Source organism: Bufo gargarizans, chromosome 4 (assembly GCF_014858855.1).
Source record: "Bufo gargarizans isolate SCDJY-AF-19 chromosome 4, ASM1485885v1, whole genome shotgun sequence".
Taxonomy (NCBI): Eukaryota; Metazoa; Chordata; class Amphibia; order Anura; family Bufonidae; genus Bufo; species Bufo gargarizans.
This window is the reverse complement of record NC_058083.1, coordinates 207,505,761-207,526,606: the sequence shown is the minus strand read 5'-3', so window position 1 is coordinate 207,526,606 and position 20,846 is coordinate 207,505,761. Positions and strand designations below refer to the sequence as shown.

Below are 20,846 nucleotides of genomic sequence, written 5' to 3'. Positions count from 1 at the left end.
CACCTTAGCAGTTGGGATGGCGTCTGTAAAGAAGTTTGTCTCCTTTAGCAAACAGAAGTATTGTGAATGAAGCTCTGGAGTATAATAGACGATTTAACTCCGGACCAGTACAAGACATGCACTGGAATATTACTACAACTTCTTATGACAAGTGGGGGTCAGCAAGTACTGGTCGGACAACCCCTTCAACCATCACCACCTGCACATTCCTAATCATATACAGTGGAGGAAATAATTATTTGACCCCTCACTGATTTTGTAAGTTTGTCCAATGACAAAGAAATGAAAAGTCTCAGAACAGTATCATTTCAATGGTAGGTTTATTGTAACAGTGGCAGATAGCACATCAAAAGGAAAATCGAAAAAATAACTTTAAATAAAAGATAGCAACTGATAAGCATTTCATTGAGTGAAATAAGTATTTGAACCCCTACCAACCATTAAGAGTTCTGGCTCCCACAGAGTGGTTAGACACTTCTACTCAATTAGTCACCCTCATTAAGGACACCTGTCTTAACTAGTCACCTGTATAAAAGACACCTGTCCACAGAATCAATCAATCAAGCAGACTCCAAACTCTCCAACATGGGAAAGACCAAAGAGCTGTCCAAGGATGTCAGAGACAAAATTGTAGACCTGCACAAGGCTGGAATGGGCTACAAAACCATTAGCAAGAAGCTGGGAGAGAAGGTGACAACTGTTGGTGCGATTGTTCGAAAATGGAAGGAGCACAAAATGACCATCAATCGACCTCGCTCTGGGGCTCCACGCAAGATCTCACCTCGTGGGGTGTCAATGGTTCTGAGAAAGGTGAAAAAGCATCCTAGAACTACACGGGAGGAGTTAGTTAATGACCTCAAATTAGCAGGGACCACAGTCACCAAGAAAACCATTGGAAACACATTACACCGCAATGGATTAAAATCCTGCAGGGCTCGCAAGGTCCCCCTGCTCAGGAAGGCACATGTGCAGGCCCGTCTGAAGTTTGCCAATGAACACCTGAATGATTCAGAGAGTGACTGGGAGAAGGTGCTGTGGTCTGATGAGACCAAAATAGAGCTCTTTGGCATTAACTCAACTCGCTGTGTTTGGAGGAAGAAAAGTGCTGCCTATGACCCCCAAAACACCGTCCCCACCGTCAAGCATGGGGGTGGAAACATTTTGCTTTGGGGGTGTTTTTCTGCTAAGGGCACAGGACAACTTATTCGCATAAACGGGAAAATGGACGGAGCCATGTATCGTGAAATCCTGAGCGACAACCTCCTTCCCTCTGCCAGGAAACTGAAAATGGGTCGTGGATGGGTGTTCCAGCACGACAATGACCCAAAACACACAGCAAAGGCAACAAAGGAGTGGCTCAAGAAGAAGCACATTAAGGTCATGGAGTGGCCTAGTCAGTCTCCGGACCTTAATCCAATCGAAAACCTATGGAGGGAGCTCAAGCTCAGAGTTGCACAGAGACAGCCTCGAAACCTTAGGGATTTAGAGATGATCTGCAAAGAGGAGTGGACCAACATTCCTCCTAAAATGTGCGCAAACTTGGTCATCAATTACAAGAAACGTTTGACCTCTGTGCTTGCAAACAAGGGTTTTTCCACCAAGTATTAAGTCTTTTTTTGTTAGAGGGTTCAAATACTTATTTCACTCAATGAAATGCAAATCAGTTGCTATCTTTTATTTAAAGTTATTTTTTCGATTTTCCTTTTGATGTGCTATCTGCCACTGTTACAATAAACCTACCATTGAAATGATACTGTTCTGAGACTTTTCATTTCTTTGTCATTGGACAAACTTACAAAATCAGTGAGGGGTCAAATAATTATTTCCTCCACTGTATTTGACAGGCATCACACACTCACTGCGGACATCTGCTACACTGGGACGACCCAATCAAACGTATGGTAAATCCAGCAAATAAAACAGGAGTGGTTGTTCTTAGCTAAAACTAAGGATCTGTTTGTTATGAGCAACTGCCTCACGCTGGTTTTACATCACTTTTGGTAAGATGGACTAGGAATCTGTTAAATAATAACCTGGTGTACCTTGAACATATGAAAGATCATGAATAGTGGTCTAGCTTTCAACCTCTAAAACAAAAAGAAGCCTAAAATAACTACTCAGCCAACGGAAGTCCCTGACCCTTATGGGAGAAAACGTTGCAGCATCTAATGAATCTCTTCAAAAGTCCTAAAATGGTCACAAACACCTTACAACCTTGACAACTGACTGGCTCACATTATAACAATAAATATGAATAAAAATATAAAATACATGGTATTCTGCAGCAAAATCTGGCTGCCCAGAGGATACACAAACTTTAAAGCGTACAAAATTAACAATAAAAAAAAATGGCACTTTGATTATTTTTCTTTTTCCTGTACATACATTGTGCAGTTTTAGTCATAACACTGGATATTGGTTCACGAAAGGATGACAAACCTAATACAGCATCGACTGGGTGGAACAAGCAGCTTTTCCTGAGGATATGCAAATCGGGATTACTTTAGGAATTTATAAAGATACCACTAGCTCCATTGTGAAACTGAGAAGTGATGAATCAGTGATAACAATTGGATACTTCTATGTGCTTACAATTCACATCAAGCCAAGTCCAGCAATATCATAGTCCAGCAGTGCCCACCTACTCAACAATGCCCATAGGACTGTTCCATGATGGGGTCACTCTTGTAACTACTAACAATAAAGAAGACACTATATTTGTGTGTTCACAGCTTTTTCTTGAATTGCAGTATTTTTACTATTAAAGGGTAAGGGATGCCTAATCAAAGGCATTTGCTAGCAAATAGAAAAATCTATCGCAGGTTGCACGCTTCTGATCGCCATGATTGAATCAATAACTTTCCATTTGCCTTGATACACTAGGCCAAAATATCATGCCTCGGAAAAATGGAATATGGACATGAGGGGGGGAGATCTATCAAAACTGGTGCAAAGGAAAACTGGTGTAGTTGCCCACAGCAACCAATCAGATTCCAGCTTTCATTTTTCAAAGCAGCCCTGAAAAATTAAAAGGTGGAATCTGATTGGTGGCTGTGGGCAACTAAGTCAGGTTTCCATTAAACAAAGTTGGATAAATCTCCCCTGATATATCAGAATAAACAGAAGGTTATTTATCTTGTGTTTCTGCTTAAAGTAGAACGGACATTAGTATGGATAAAAATCACAATCTACATCAAAGTCAGAGTCCTCAGTGCCTCTGAGGGTATTCCCGATGGAAACTCTCAAAATTTCTATTACCGTGTTACACCTTACTGGGGCTGATGACTGGAAGCTATGTCTCAGGTTCTCTATCACCTATTGTCAATGGTGGATGCGGTGTTATCTGCCCCCAACGTTATAAAAGAAGTGTTACCCATCACTGCAATGCTGATAATGAAATGACTTCTGAGGAGTGATCTCTGCGGAACAGAGCCTATTGTGTGGCTCAGTGGACAGTGACATTTGCAAGATTTCAGGTCTTTTTTTAATTATTTATTTTAAATAAAGACCTGAAAAATTAGAAAGAAGATCCCCAAAAAAGAATATGTTGAGAGGCAATTGTTGGATGATACATTCCCTTTAAAAGGTTTACGTTTGGTGAACATTTCACAAGTTCTTCTTTCCGGCTCCATGATACTAATTACTAGTTAATTGACAGAACTTCTTCTCACAAGCATTGACTCAAACCAAAATGGATGTCATTAGTCTGGCTGATTAATTCAAAGTAAACGGAGACCCTGCAAGGCTTGATAGAATGTAAGCATCAGAACGAGAGTTTTCATTGCTTGTATGGTAAGAGGTTCTATAAAAGGCCAGCCACAGTAGGTTTGCTCGTTCACATTAATAGTACAAATTACAGTAGCTAATATTTGTGGCAAACAAGACTACAAACAGCAAGGATTTCCCAACAGAGTCACTTTGAAGGTCTAGTTAATATGTAGTCCTTTCATATGCAATATAAGCGTGGCTAGCTGCTTGAAGCCATATAATGCTGCACAGTGTTTGTCAAGAGTGCGGTAGACACAGGTCTGACCAGACAATCCGTGCCATGATGCATCAGTAATGGGGTTTCTTTAGTCTTGTGAGCATCAATGGCAAAATGGACCCATTCATTGTCTATAGTGGGAGCCTGAAAAAGAAGCACAGAAAGCGCATAAGAAAAAGGTGAGACAATATTTTCTGCGATATTTATCAGTTTTAGCTCTTCACATGTATAACTTACAGTCACACTGTTGAAGTAGACCTGTCACCACTTCGAACATGTATGTTTAAAGGGAACCTGTCATCCTCTTTATGCTGCCCATAATAACGTCAGTATAAAGTGGAGACAGGCGAGTTGATTTCAGCGGTCTGTCATTTATAAGTTATAAGTAAGTGTTTGCCGAGAACCAACATCACAATCATTGCAGACCGGGCCTGGAAAAGAGTCATGGCCAACTGAGAAGAGTCATGGTTATTCATGAATTCCTGCTCTCCTGCCCACCTGCTGACTGACTGACAGTCTTCTACCTAGTTTTCTCCCTTTCTCTGTAGGAGAGAACTGCCAATCATCAGCAGATGGGCGGGAGAGCAGGAGATTATGGATAACCAGGACTCTTCTCAGGTAGATTTGACCCTTTTCAAGGCCTGGGCTCCAATGGTTATGATGCTGGTTCTCGGCAACCACTTACTTTTAGCTCATGAGTGACACACCGCAGAAATCAGCATTTCTGTCACCATTTTATGCTGCCCTCAGTGAGGTCAGCATATAGCTGATGACAGGTTCCCTTTAAAGAAGCACTCTGCATTTTGTAGATACATACTGCTTATTCACCAACAATATTCCACCAGTGTAATTTGTTTCATCTCGGCACAGTTGCATCCATACATTCTGGGTCGCGTGACCCCGTATGAAACCAGTCCAGAGCTGGCTATCCTGGGTAGACAGGAGATCAGTCTCTCCTGTGTTGGTGACTGCCTGTGAACTACAGGATTATGTTATCATCTATCTAATCCCTCCTGACAGCTCGGACACCTTCTCTCACCAAACAGCTTCACTTTCCTTGTTTGTCTATACGTCCATCCTTCGTTCAGCTGAAGAACTCATGTATGGGCGCAGAAGTGCAGTAATATATTAGGAGAGTCTCTACAACGACTAGCTGCAGAGCTAAAAACCTCCGCTCACTCAAGCCTATGGCATCTTTACGTACTGTGTGAGAATCTCCATGGTGTTGGGGGACTGCATTTCATGTCACTGGTCTATCACTGGCTGTCCTTAGTGTGATGAAACAAACCATAAACTACAGCCAATAAACGGTACATTAACTTCAATAGGTATACACAAGAGACTCTACCTTATGCTTTAACAATAGCCTATGCGACCGTACATACAATAACACTTTTTTTTCCCCAGAGAGCTTAAATAATTGCATAATAAATGGTATTTCCCACAAATGCATCTTTTCTTAGAACTGGAAATTGTCAAAGGTGCGTGTCCTGCACAGTTTGACAATGGCAGTATCGATTGGCCAAAATGTGCAGGGACACATCTCTAAATGGTAACACCCAAGGAATGAAAGAACTGCAAAAGTTTTAGGAAAAGATGCTCCAGAATAATTATATTATAGTTAATATAATTATTTACAAAAAATATTTACAAAAACAAACCTCTATTATAATAATAATAATAAAAAAAAAAAAAAAAAAAAAAAGAATAACTGGTATCCTTGTGTCTGAAAAGTTACTACAGCATGTTATTTGTCCCCATGGTGAATGCAGTAAAAAAAAAAAAAAAAAAAAACACGTACAAAACAAAACATCCCAATGCCAGAATAGCCACTGTTTGGTCAACTCAAAACCCCCAAAAATGTAATAAGAAAATTATCAAAAAGTTGCATGTACCCTAACATGGCACCTCACACAGCTCCACAGACAAAATGACATCTTAACTTTATTCTGTATTTTTTTTTTTGTTTTACTGCTTTTAAAAAGGAAAAATCTTCCTTCAAAAAAATTGCTTTATATCAACATACTCTGAGACCCATAACTTTAATTTTCCATTCCAACCCATAATTTTCTTTTCAGTTTCTCAATAAACCATATGGAAGATTACATTATTCTAGTTTCACTGTCAGAGCTGGTCTCAGTGCTGACATCATATCCTCATTAACCAAAATAGGTATGTATATCAGGATAACGAGTATGGTTACATGTTATAAGAATAAGGAGTGTGTATCACTATGGAAACCCCTTTATATATCCTGTGTGACATACGTATTGGGAAACTATCCCCATGTGTACGGTCGGTCAGTGCCATAGTGGCAACCGCCATATTTCTATAAAGAACTTCGTTTTTTCACTCCCTGCCTTCCCGAGGCCATAAGGGTGGGTTTACATCACATTTTTCAGGGAAACTCCAGATGTACACACTAAAAGTGTCCATAGGGATTTCATTAGTCAGATGTAGGACAAAAGAGCATCCTAAGAGTATGGCGGGTGGTAAGTGATAGCAGGGGCAAAGGCAGTTCAGCAGCTTGTGAGCTGCAGAACTGCCTGGGGAAAGGGTTAACTGATAAAGCAGATTGACACACAGTGCAGGGGAAGGGACCAAAACAAGGATAGTCATGCGACTCCTCACTGCTCAACGTTCCCTGCGCTGTGAGCCTGCTGCCAGGTAGGAGAGGATGTTGGATATGTTACAGCCTTCAGTCATAGGTATACGGGAATCCTCCTGGCGTATACCTCGGACGGAAAGCTAATAACGTGATGTGAACCCACCCATACTTTTTTATTTTTCTGTTCACATAGCCATATGAGGACTTGTTTTTTTCGGAACAAGTCGCACTTTCTAATTCCATCATTTAATATTGCATATGATGTGAGGGCTCATTTTTTGCAGGGCAATCTGTACCTTTTTTTGATACCATTGGGGTGTGTATGACTATTACCTTTTATTTAATTTTTTATGGGAGGTGAACTGACCAAAAATGGCAAACCGTCCATTTTGACTTTTTTTTTCCGTTTCACCGTTTGCCGCCTGGGATAAATATTGTTATATTTTAAAAGTACAGACTGTTTCACATGTGCCGATGCCCATGTTTTTTTTTCTTTACTGTTTATGTACTTTTCATTTTAGGGAAAGGAGGGCGATTTGAACTTTTATATATTTATTTTATTTTTTACTTTTTTTTTTAGTTCAGATTGCTTCTCTCATTGCATTAGCACTGGAGTGTAGGAGAAATACACTACATTCCTATGGAGCCCTCCCTATTCTCAGTCTATGATAGAGGCAATCTGATGATCACATGTGCAAGTTCTCGAGGGGAGCTTTGAAAAAAAAAAATGAAAAAATAGGTCATAGGCATAGGTCAGTTTTAAAACATAGCGAATGCCATAAAAATAAAACCTATAAAACTGTGGCGGAAATAATTTTTTTTTCCAATTCCACTCCATTTGGAATTATTTTCCAGCTTTCTACTACATCGTATGCAGTATTAAATGGTGCCACTAGAAAGAGCCACTTGTCATGGAAAAAACAAAAACAAAAACACAATCCCTCATATGACTATGTGAAATGTAAAAAACAAAACAAAAAAAACCCACTATGGCTCTGGAAAGGCCAGGAGTAAAAAACTAAAATGCAAAAAATAAAAAATCCTTCGGGGCTCAAGTGGTTTAAGGGGGTCCTACCCCTGGGAAGTCAGTACAGTGTAGGGGCCACAACACCCTGTAGCTGTGTCTGGTATCTCATTCACTGGAACGTGAGGAGCTGCAGTAGCAAGCACTAACAATTGTACGGACGAGCCCTGATGTCCATGTAAACAATAAATGGGCTGCGGCATATTTGACAAATAATTTATACAAAATTTAATTTTTTTTTTTTTTTTTTACATACCCTTATGGGAGGACTGTGACTTTGAGCCGGATCTTGGGGAGTTATGAGGATTAAGGTTTTGGTAATCATGACCATAATCCTCACCATGATCTTCATCAGGTGCTGGAGGAAGCGGCCTGTAGTTAATGGTTCAATATGGGTTTAGTGCAGAAATGAAGTAAATTATCAGTAGCAAAAACTCAGTCCAAGTAGATACAAGATGAAAAGATGTGACTTATTCCTCCCCTGTGTGTCAATTATATGGGATCAGGAGATCCACCCTTCCCTTTACTAAAAAGAGTCAGGATTAGCAAAATATGGCTGCTTTCCAGAAAAGACACCACACCTGACTACGGGTTGTATCTGGTATTGCATCTTGGCACAAGTGAATTAAAATGGGACCGAGCTGCAGTACCACATACAACCTGTGAACAGATGTGAGCGCTGTTTCTGGACAACCTCTCTACAGTGGTTATTCACAATTTTCTTACACACTTCCTGTATCAATAACAATGTGTCCTGGTCATGTGATGGACACACACGTGCAGGACCGTTTACACATGGACACACAGGTGCACGCGTATTGTATGTGTAAACGGTCCTGCACGTGTGTGTCCATCACATGACCAGGACAGATTTTTAGCCACTGGATCTAAACAGCAGTTTCCAATGAATGACAGCAAGCAGAGATCTTGAAGACTTTTGAAGAATAGATACTGGACACTGCAGTACCCCTTATAATAAAAGAGCAGCCAGGATGGGTCCGGTATATTATTATCCATACCCAACTATCCGTTTTGTACCAGAAAATAATGTACAACCGCTCCCATCTCCTAGAGAGTTCATGTCTCCGCTCACCTGGCTCCAACGATGATGTGTCGATGCCACAAACGTTGGTCGCACCACTAACCACAGGGCTGTTGACACATCAGACCTACAGAGGTCACATGCAGAGTTGACAAATCATAGCTGGAAGCAGATGAACAGAGATTGGCGGGGGAGCCTGTATCAATACGGGAGCAGCAGCCAAGTATTATTCCTTTAGATAGGAATAGCTTGCACACTGAACGTGGCTGAACAACCCCTTTAATTCATGACCGATATCTAAGATGCATATGGTAAACAGCGGTGCCGTTGGGATTTTATATGTACAAATAGTGATATTTATCAGAATTTCTGGATGAGTAAAAGTAGAGAATTTATCCATAAGAATCATTCAAAATAAAAGCTGCAATATGATTGACAGCTCTGAAAAACCCTTCCACTTTTCCTTAGCACAAAGCCTACAATCATGTCAAGAATGACAAATTGCTGCCACATGTTCCCATACAGGTCATGAGCGCACTCTTGTAAATCCCATCAGTTGGAAAGAGGCAGAAAGAGGGTTAATAAAGAGGTGAAAGCAATAGAAGTTTAAACAAATTATCATGCACTATTATGTTAAGGCCTCATGCACACGGTCGTTGGGCGGCTCGCAAACGGCGGGTCGGCAATCCACGGTCGCCGGCCATGTGCACCCCACAGCACGGATGCGGACCCATTCACTTGAATGGGTCCACAATTCGGGAGATGCGCAACGGAGTCATGGAACAGAACACCGGAAGCACTACGGAGTGCTTCCGTGGTGTTTCTTTCCGTTGTTCCGCACCACAAATAAATAGGACATGTTATATGTTTTATGCCGCGGACCCATTTGAGTTGAATGGGTCCGGCACGCTGCACGGATGTTACCCAATTTGCGGTCCCTAATGAACCGAATGGCCGCACAACAGCTGTGTGCATGAGGCCTGAGGCAGAGTTCACCAGCGCTTCAATTTCCACTGATCTGCTCCTTTATAGACTCAGAATACAAAAATTAACAGAAGCACCAAAGCAGTTAAATGACAGTAACAAACCGCACTCGTTGGACCCCAGATAATTAAAAATCTTGGACAAGCCCTCCAATAGCCTAAAATAAAAAATAAAAATTACGTTATACCCTCCCCTTCTCCAGCTCTGTTCTCTGCGGTGCTGGTCCGGTCCTCAAGCTTCCGCTCGTTTACAAGCATATACAGCACGTGACCGCCACAGTGTTGGTGACATGCAGGTGTACTGCATGTGACCGCTGCAGCCAATGAATGTCCTCAGTGGTCTAATGCTTAGGACACCGACTACCTGCAGTGGTCACTGTGCACGTCATAGTGTCGGTGACATGCAGGGGTACTGCATGTGACCACTGCAGCCAATCACGGCCTTCAGTGGTCTAACGCTGACAACACCAATTGGCTGTGTTGAGGTATTGTATCCCGACATGTCATCTATGCAGTTTGTATACAAGTAGTGGTGGGAGCCTGGAGAATGGGGTGAGTAGATCATTTTTATACTTTAGGATACCGGTGGGCTTGTCTGAGATTTTTTATTATCTCAGACAACCACTTCAAACCCACTAACAGAGCCCCTGACGCAGATGTGAATCTAGCCTTACCTGTATGGTTTATCACTACGGGAACGGTGTTGTTCATCTCTTGATCGCGGTCTATCATGCTCATATGAACTCAACTAGAACACAAAATAATAGTTAACCCGAATATAAGAGAACAGAATAGAAAATAATGAATACCAATAAAGCAAAAGCCAAGGTGTTTGACCAGCATTCAAAGTGTCAATGCACTTTTACCACTACTACATATTTTTTTTATTCTGTAGTTCAAAACCATTGTCTGGCTATACAATGTGCCAGAAGAGAACGAGGAAAGACTAGAATGGCATCATGGGCTGCAGGTTGTGCACCTTTGGTCTAGATCAGTGATGGCTAACCTCAGGCACTCCAGCTGTGGTGAAACTACGACTCCCAGCATACTCCATTCATTTCTATGGAGTTCCAAAAACAGCCAAGCAAGAGTGCATGCTGGGAGTCGTAGTTTCACCACAGCTGGAGTGCCGGAGGTTCGCCATCACTAGTCTTTTGTAACAGAACTATGTTATAGTAGAGATAGGTGGTCGTTTATGACCAGATATACAGCATTTTTGTGGCGTATACCCGACACAGATTCTGTTGCACACCATGGTACGGCAGAATTTACGACTTCACCGCTCACGCTAGATTGAAAAAAAGTGGCCGTGGCGTGAGCGGCCCATCTCATTCACCATTTTCTACACCTCATTTTGGTGTAGAAAATGGTCTAAAATGCAAGACCGAAAGGAAGCGGCATTGGATGCGCTGAAGTTATGTAGAGGCCGACATCTCTACACAACTTTGGCGATCCACTGCCAGCTATGGGGCTCATTAAGACTGGTGTCTATAACGCCGGTCTTAATAAATGTGCCCCATAGTTCGTAGATTATACTCCATTCATAAAATCAGCATTCAGAGGTTACACTAGTAATGAACATTTTGCAGTGAAAATGACAAAATTAAAAAATAACTGCAACATAGAACACTTTTCCCATGACCACCAGTTTTTCAAAGGCGAGTCCTATTCCTTGTACTGTATGTGGACTTCTCATCTGAAAAGTACTAGGCTACATTCACAGAAAAACGGACTCCCTGTCGTTCTTTTCACGGCTGTTCTGCATCCATGTGTGCCATCGATTTTCTGGCCGTTTGTTCATTTTCCACCTACCATTATTAATGGCCTTGGGAAAAAAAAATGGATGAATTTTATTGCTTTTTTTTTTAGCATCCCAACCGCTGCAGTGCCCCCAGTACACTGCCACAGTGCATCTAGTATCTATACTGTGCCCCCAGTGTCTATAATGCCCCACATGTGTGGTCATGATGTTGGGAGTGTCCGGTCCTTCCAGTTTCCTCCAGTTCAGAGCGTTATATATATATATACACATATAAATTCCAGCAGCACTCACTTTAGGGGTTATCCGGTGCAAGCGTTTCGCCTTTGACAACAGGCTTGTATATTCATGAAAAATCAACGCAGCACTCTTCTTGTAAAAAAAAAAAAAAAACGCAGAAGGGGATTGAAACGATGCCCATTTTGTGTCACATGTGTGAATAAAGACACTGCGTTTTTTTTTTTACAAGAAGAGTGCTGCGTTGAGAGATAGATAGATATATATATATATATATATATATATGTATATATAGATAGATAGATATATATCTATCATAAACCTAAAAGTCTGCAGGAATCACTGCCATAAGTACAGGAAACCCCAGGACAGGTGTTATTTGTCATGACGGCTTGAAAAAACTAATTTGAATATGAATTTGGTTCTGGTAAATTATACGCCTAGCATGGAGACAAATGACTAAACAGTCTTACAAATATAGATGTTAAAGAGGAACAGAGATCTCCGCTCCCACATACCTCCCGCTCATCTGGCCTCTTTCTGTCTGACGTCTTTTCCCTTCCTTTAGACTTCTTATATGATTGTTGTTCTTTCTCCATTAGCCAACGTGCCAGTTCCTAGAGTTTTACAAAATATAGATTATTAATATACATCATTAATAAGCTTAGTAAGTCTTCACTGCAATATTAATAAGACGATACCCAATACATTATAGAAGATCCACCTGCAATTACTGCAATGAGCAAATCCCCGCTACACAACTACAGCATCTTAAGGCTCCATTTAGACGTCCATAGTGCATTGCGGATCTGCAATACACCCGGCCAGCACCCCCATAGAAATGCCTATTCTTGTCCGCAATTGCGGACAAGAATCGGACATGCTCTATTTTCTGGCGGAGCTGCGGACCGGAAGATCGGGCCCACGCTCCAGAAATGCTAATGTGGAGAGCACATAGTGTGCTCCCTGCATCTCTTCTGGCCTCATAGAATGGATGGGTCTGCACGCGTTCCGTATAATTGCGGAACGGATGCGTACCCATTTGAAGGAACGTCTGAATGAAGCCTAAGGCTGTAATTAGACAAGCAAATTGTCCGCCAGATGACCGCTAATGAGCATTACTACGAATGATCTGGCAGTGTAATGCTGTAGACGATTACTTGATTAACAAGTACACTCTCATCGGGCAATCCAAATGTTTCAACAGGTTTAAAAATCATTGTTCGCAGGTGGCGGATTGTGCTGTCCAATCATGATCTGCTGCCGGCAAACAATCATGCAGTATAGGGAAGAGCGGTGGCACAAATAGTGCAGGGACATATGCATCTCAGGCCTGCACCGGAGACTTGGAACTGGAGTCAGGTATTTAATTTTGTTCTTCATTCCTTGGCCATTTGGGGAGCATACTTCTGGGGCACTATATGGGTCATTACTACGGGAAGGCTAGAAAACATGCTAGTTAGGGCTGGCTAGGTGCTGTGTGCTGCATCTGAACTCCTAAGTCCCCGGCTCTATATCAGAGACAATTAGAGGAGGACGACAGAACGCGGCAACTATTATCCACAGAAGAGGGGCAGCTTCTGGGGCAGTTTATTGTGCTGAACTGTGGGATTTTGTTCTGCTGGGGCGGTATTTTGGGCTGTCCTATGGTATCAATGACAACGCCTACTTATGTTGCCCCACCTATCAATTTGGACTCACCTATAACATGGGGCCATTTAGTTTTTTTCTGGGGCCCCTTTAAGTTCCCAGAGTAGAATAAAATTAAATCAAATGGAAAAGACGATGCAACACAAAGCTGAAATGCATCACAAAGTGTCCACTTACATGCAATAAGAACTATATAATGTCAAACTGTAGTCACATACACACTCACTCGGTGGTGCAGCGCATAAAAGTAGAACTGAATGGGCTGGTGGAGATGGGGAGGGCACTAACTACCACTAGAGATGTGCTCAACCCCTCCACACTGGCTCACTGACAGTTTCCCTTATATCAGTGTATGTACACAGCAGGCTGTCAATCAGTGTACGGGTGGGGTAAACAGGAGTCCTCTCAGGATTTACTCTGCTTTTCACTCAGAAATCCAGCTTCAATTCATACAAACCTCTAAATCATAGAGCCCCGTTTTCCTCCTCACAACCCCTTCTCTTAAAGGGGACCCATTAGCTTATTGCTCATAGAAATGTATGAATAAATTACCATTCTCCTTGTCAAACGGGGGTCTACAAACACTGTCAGAACTCATTGGGCATTTCCATATATTGTAATCTATTCCTAGATGATAACACCCAGTTCTCATTTTACTCATACATTCTTAAGAGGAATAACAGAGGAACCACACAATGTAGAGTCTTAAGAAAAGGAATGATATTCCTTAAGGCATATAATTTTGAGCTAAAGCAGTCATATCAGGAATGTTGACAGAACCTATGGAAAAAAAATAATCCCTCGGCAATGAAACCTTCAGTAAAGTGTGATCACCAGGGAATGTTTTATCCGCTCACACATTTTACCACATACTAATATATTCCTTTGCTTGGTTAGTCATACATAGAAAATTATACTGAAATCAGTCATCACCTCATCTTGTGCCAATTGTGCCGCTCTATAATCTTCAGTATTCACCTAGTGGAAATATTAAAGAAATGGAAAGGATTAAGCATTTGTGTTTTATTTTTCTGTGTCAGGCAATTCATAATAAGTCTTTAACGCCTTCAGGACCCTGCCATTTTTCACCTTAAGGACCAGGCCATTTTTTGCAAATCTGACATGCGTCACTTTATGTGCTGAAACTTTAAAACGCTTTTACTTATTGTACTTCATGATAGTGCTAAATTTGAGTCAAAATATTTCATTTTTATTTATAAAAAAAAAATAAAAAAAAAAAAAATAATTATATATATATATATATATATATATATATACACACACATACATATACACACACATACATACACTAAATTTACCAAAACTTTGGAAAAAATGTGCAATTTTCAAAACTTACATTTCTCTGCTTTTAAAACAGATAGTGATACCTCCTAAAATAGTTATTACTTTACATTTCCCATATGTCCACTTCATGTTTAGGTCATTTTTATAAAATTACATTTTCTTTTTTTTGGGGTGTTAAAAGGCTTAGAATTTAGAAGCAAATCTTAAAATTAAGAAAAATTTCCAAAACCCAATTTTTAAGGACCAGTTGAGGTCTAAAGTCACTTTGTGGGGCCACCCATAAATAGCCCCATTTTAGAAACTACACCCCTCAAGGTATTCAAAACTGACTTTACAAACTTTGTTAACCTTTTAGGTGTGCCACAAGAATTAAAGGAAAATGTAGATGAAGTTTCAGAATTTCACTTTTTTGGCAGATGTTCCATTTCAATCCACTTTTTCCAGTAACAAAGCAAGAGTTAACAGCCGAACAAAACTCAATATTTATTGCCCCGATTCTGTAGTTTACAGAAGCAGCCCATAAGTGGTCATAAACTGCTGTACGGGCACACAGCAGGGCGCAGAAGGAAAGGAATGTCATATGGTTTTTGGAGGGCAGATTTCACTGGGATAATTTTAAGTTGCCAATTCACATTTGAAAACCCCCTGATGCACCCCTAGAGTAGAAACTCCCAAAAAGTGACCCATTTTGGAAACTACGGGATAAGGTGGCAGTTTTGTTGGTACTTTTTTTATTGTACATATGATTTTTGGTTGCTCTGTATTACACTTTTTGTGAGGCAAGTTAACAAAAAATAGCTGTTTTTGGACCATTTAAATTTTTTGTCTTTTACAGTGTTCATCTGACAGGTTAGATCATGTGCTATTTTTATATAGCAGGTTTTTATGGATGCGACAATACCAAATATGACTTTTTAAGGTCTATATTCTGAAAGCCTTTTTTTGGTGGGGGGCGACAGTCTTATGTAGGGGCACATTTTTTTCGGTATGAGATGACGGTTTGATTGGTACTACTTTACGGTGCATATGACTTTTTGATCGCTTGGTATTACACTTTTTGTGATGTAAGGTGACACTTTTGTCCCGAGTTCAGTTTTTATACAGCAGGTCGTTATGGACGTGGCAATACCTAATATGCATACATTTTTATTTATTTTTTCACTTTTAGCATAAAAGCATTTTAGAAACAAACAAAAAAAATAAAAAATAATAAAATCACGTTTTATTGTCTCCATATTCTGACAGCCATAGTTTATTTTTTATTTTTTGCCCGATTGTGTTATGTAGGGGCTAATTTTTTGCGAGGTGAGGTGACTGCTTCGTACCATTTTGGGGGGTATACACATTTTTAATCACTTGGCGTTGCACATTTTGTGATGTAAAGTGACTTTTTTTTTTTGATTTAGCACAGTTTGAATTTTTTTCTACGGCATTCAGGTGAGGGGGTGGATCATGTGATTTTTTTTTATAGAGCCGGTCTTTTTGGAAGCGGCAATACCCATGGCTACATGCACACGACCGTATGTGTTTTGTGTTCCGCAAAAAAAAAAAAAAAAAAATGGAAAACGTTCCATATGGCATCTTTTTTTTTGTTGATCATTTTTTTTTTGCAGATCCATTGTAATAATGCCTATCCTTGTCCGCAAACTTAAAAAAAATGTGCATCCTATCCGTCAAAAAATAAATAAATAACTAAACGGAACGGACACGGAAACAAATAACGCTCGTGTGCATGTTTGTTTTTTTTTAGTTTTTTTACTTGAAACTTTTTATTTTTTGTCCCACTGTGGGACTTCAACTTCTGGGGTCTAATCCCATCTGCAATGCATTACAATACAACCTGTATTGTAATGCATTGACTGTCAGCTTGTATGCCGACAGGGCTGGATCTCACAGAGGCTTCTGTAGAAGGCAAGCCCCGATGCCTATGAAAAGGCATCAGGCTTGCCTTATCTGCCATTGGGTCCCAGCCACTGCAGCGCGAGGACTCAAAGTTTTTTTTTTACAAATTTGTTATACAGCAGTGATTTGTCATCATTTATTGTGGGAAAACACCGTTAAGGCTACTTTTACACTGGCGTTTCTAGGTTCGCTTGTTAGATCCGTTTCAGGGCTCTCACAAGCGGCCCAAAACGGATCAGTTCAGCCCCAATGCATTCTGAATGGGTAAGGATCCATTCAGAATGCATCAATTTGGTTGTGTTTGGTCTCCGTTGTGTTTTTTAGACGGTCACTAAAACGCAGCTTGCAGCGTTTTGGTGACTGTCTGACTATGCGGAGCCAAACAGATCCGTCCTGACTTACAATGCAAGTCAATGGGGACGGATCCGTTTTTCACTGACAATATGGTGCAACTGAAAAAAAAGGATCCGTCCCCCATTGACTTTCAATGTAAGTCAAGACGGATCCGTTTTTTTTTTTATGAACTTTTTTTAAATGAATAATGCAAACGGATCCGTTCTGAACGGATACAAGTGTTTGCATTATCGGTGCGGATCCGTTTGTCCAGATACAAGACCACGCGCACCAATGTGAAAGTAGCCTAACCCTTGTACCTTATTTGTATCCCTTGGGCAACCCCACCCTTCCCAGGAGATAATTTTGTCCAGCACATGAAAAAGTCTAACAGTGGAAACCTAGATTGTACAGAAATGATAGACAGTCTTCACCTACAATATTTTTTGTGACATTTCCGAGAGTCTCACATTTATATTCGATTTTCGACACCGGAATAATGAACTCTTTGTAAAGCTGATATATTTTTTTTATGTTAATAAAGAGAAAGAAAAAGGAAAAAAAAAAAGACTAAATACTACATTACAATAATTGACATTACCCTTATCTCTTCTTTCTGAAGTCTCCTAGCAATTTCAGCATCCCGTGTATCTTGGATTCTAGTCTGAGGGCTCTCTCGGTGACCTTTTGAGCGATGACCTGAGTCACAATCATAATTTATTAGAACGCTAAAACTGCAATATGCATATTACACAAACACACACAAATATTTTACAATTGTTTCGCATAATTTCACCAGGTTGGAATCTGTCAGCAGAATCAACCCTATTAAATAAGGCATATTCCTTGGTAGGGTTGGCCTAGTTGATTAAAAAGATACTATTTAAAATCGCTTGCAACATTCCTGAGGGAAAAAATTAATAAAATAAAAAGTCTTTTTTTTATGCGCATGCAGGCTTCAGTGTACTGAGGGGACTAGCAGCTCAGCTTTCCAGTGCACTGAAGCTCTCTGTGCATAAAGAATAAACATCTTTTCAGGAAAATTACAACTAGTCATCAAGAGCAACCCTACCAGGCTGCATATCTGGTCCAAAAGTGTTGATCTTGCTGACTAGTGCACTTTAACGCACAGGACAGAGCGCAGAGCAGTTATTCTAGACCAGTGGTGGCGAACCTATGGCATGGGTGCCAGAGGCAGCACTTGGAGCCCTCTCTGTGGGCACCCACATGGTAGAAAAAGTCTATGGTGTACCAATATGCCTTAACTTTTCTTGCAACTCATCAGCACAGGGCGCACTATGAACAGCACAGGCAGCGCACTTAATGTAGGCAGGCTACTATAGCTAATCGATAAAGTACTTGGAAGATATATTATATACTGGACTGTAGTATTCAGGTTAAATTTCCGTGTTGGCACTTTGCGATAAATAAGTGGGTTTTGGGCTGTAGTTATAGCACTTTGTCTGTAAAAGGTTCACCATCACTGGTCTAGACATATACACACTGTAAGCTAAAAGTTGTTATAACGAGAAAACAAATAACGAGATGATTTTTTTACTCAAGTATTAAAGATGTTGCATTGTATTACACAAACATAAATCAGTACTATATCTAAATTTGGCAAAGAACACTGAAAAGAAGCAAAACAATTGATTCAATATATTGTAGAAGGTCAAGAAACACAACATGCAAAACAAATTCAGCTGATCGTAAAAGTATCAAAAATGAATAGAAAGGATATGATGCAAAAACTGAAGTATACAAGCCTGAATGAAGTCAAGTTTGAGCTCATGAATCATTATATACACACACTCCGAGTATACATTTGAAGAAGACACCGATTAAGAAAGATGAGTGACATCACTATTGACAATTACCACCACCACCACCACCACCACCGTCACCAATTCACTAATACCTGATTCTCGGTATCGCCTTTCATCTTGTGGAGAAGGTGTTCTCCGCCTGCGCCTCTCGTGGTCACCCCCAGTACCTCTTTTGTGGGCACTGTCCTGATGTTCTCTAATATCAGAATGTTTTGTGCCCAGGTCATGACTTTGAGATCTCACCCTTCGTGGCAGGTTTTCAGTAGGATACAGTTCATCTGCATTCTCGTTATCATGATCCTCACGTTTACTTGTTCTAGGAGGTGGTGGCCTTTGAGGTCTGTCTTTTTTAGCAGAGGTCTTACTGATCTGATTTTCATGACTTGGTAAGTAAGCGTTATCTCTGGGAAGTGATCTTGGTTCAGCTGATCGTCCCCGTTTTCTATCATCCTCATCATAGTTGGAAGACCGCTCAGATTTAGGAGTGCCCCTTTCCTTTCGATTTTGCTCACGCCTTTCATGCCTATGAGGCCTATCATATTCAGATATAGGTTCTTTACGCCTACCCCTATGGTGGCCTGAGTGATGGAGGAATGCACCAAAGAAACAATTAGATGAAAGTCATCACAGCGCATTACTTTACATAAAGTGTATAGTCACGGTCATTTAAAGGGACACCACCAGCGACATTTTTTTCTCACATAATATGTGAATATTCTATGTCATTTCTTGTACAAAAAAAAAAAAGGTAGATGGCTTTCTAAAATATGATTTAAGTCACTATGTATTTTCTCCTGTGTTGGCTCTTAACTTCCTCAGTTGTCTGACTTTTAGCATGCAATCAGCCTTGCTTCACTTTTTACGGTAAGTCAAAACACTGACTACAACCAGAGAAGAAAGGGGGTAAGTAACGCAATTAGAGCATCACACATTACACTGATAAGTGCGCTGCTCTTCTGTGGACATCTTTATTTAGGACTATAAAGAGAACACTAGAGCTGTTATATTGCCATCCAAATTCTACAATCTACTATTATAATGACAGATAACATCTGCCCTCACAGCAGCGGTAAATTAACCATGGGTTGGCTGCCTACCTATTTAGAAGTTTCTGACAGAAGTGTCCCTTCAGCTTTTTTTTGAATATGCTAATACATTATAATTCTCTGATACACAGCAACCAGATAACAAGCAGGGTTGCGGTGTGAAAAATTCACTTTAGCTGCACATAGACATCACATTTTCCACTGCAACCTTTAAACAGGCTTATCAGTTGATTGCAAACAGATTTTTTTTTTTTTTAAGGGCATGTGAATATGGAACGGTCAACTAACAGAAAGCCAAATAAATCATCATCTACAAATGGTCCACTAAAATCTAAAGACTACGGTATCCGTGTCAGATAATGGGTAGTGAGTTTGCTCTAGCACCGAAAGATAAACTGAACTTTGAAAAAAAACTTTTGATAGGTCATAGCAAAAGTTTTGATCGGTGGGGTCTGAGACCTCCACCGATCACTAGAATGAGGAGAGATTAAATAAAGATGGACCCTTGGACTTTCTGTTAAGCCTGTCTCCTGCAGAGAGAAGAGGGCCTGCTTTGTGAGCGCTTCCCTCCCCTGACTCTAGCAATTGATGTGGGTCAAACACCAAGTTTTACACTAGGAATATAGCCATGTGCACTTAATACCAAGTGGAAAATGATGAACAGTTTATTTCAAGACCTTCTACTATTAAGGCTACTTTCACACTAGTGTTTTCAATTCCGCTATAGAGATCCGTCATAGGATCTCAATAGCGGATGAAAACTCTTACGGTAAGTTTTGTCCCCATTCATTGTCAATGGGGACAAAACTGAACAAAACTGAGTGCACCAGAATGCATTCTGTTCTGTTTGGTTGAGTCCCTATCGCAGACAGAATTTTTCTGTCCGCGATGTGGTGCAGAGCAAGATGGATCTGTCCTGACACACAATGTAAGTCAATAGGGATTGCAAAGAAAAAATGGGGTCCGTCAGCACATCCCAAAGCGCAGGGGCACGTTGCTATGGCTGAGAACAAGACTGTTAAACAAAACATGCAATGCAACAGCTCTCTGCAAACCAAATAAAGTACAAAATGGCATCATAATTACAAATGCTACACTAATAAGTTAGAGATGCTTGGCAAATCATTTTGTACAAAATTATTTGAG

General features: G+C 40.5%; 1 protein-coding gene across 2 annotated transcripts in view; it reads right to left on the bottom strand.

Moving 5' to 3' along the window:
- Nucleotides 1–2,261: 2,261 nt before the first annotated feature.
- Nucleotides 2,262–20,846, bottom strand: part of CCDC50 (coiled-coil domain containing 50) — a 60,549-nt gene continuing 41,964 nt past the window's right edge. The window contains exons 6-12 of one of the 2 annotated variants that reach the window (XM_044289481.1): nucleotides 18,747–19,232; nucleotides 17,430–17,527; nucleotides 14,222–14,266; nucleotides 12,157–12,255; nucleotides 10,317–10,390; nucleotides 7,874–7,989; nucleotides 2,262–4,129 (exon numbers count right to left, since the gene is read on the bottom strand). In XM_044289481.1, the coding sequence (XP_044145416.1) occupies nucleotides 4,110–4,129; nucleotides 7,874–7,989; nucleotides 10,317–10,390; nucleotides 12,157–12,255; nucleotides 14,222–14,266; nucleotides 17,430–17,527; nucleotides 18,747–19,232 (938 nt within the window). In that variant the 3' untranslated portion in view covers nucleotides 2,262–4,109. The remainder of the gene's footprint in view (nucleotides 4,130–7,873; nucleotides 7,990–10,316; nucleotides 10,391–12,156; nucleotides 12,256–14,221; nucleotides 14,267–17,429; nucleotides 17,528–18,746; nucleotides 19,233–20,846) is intronic. The other variant, XM_044289482.1, reaches the window with a different exon arrangement.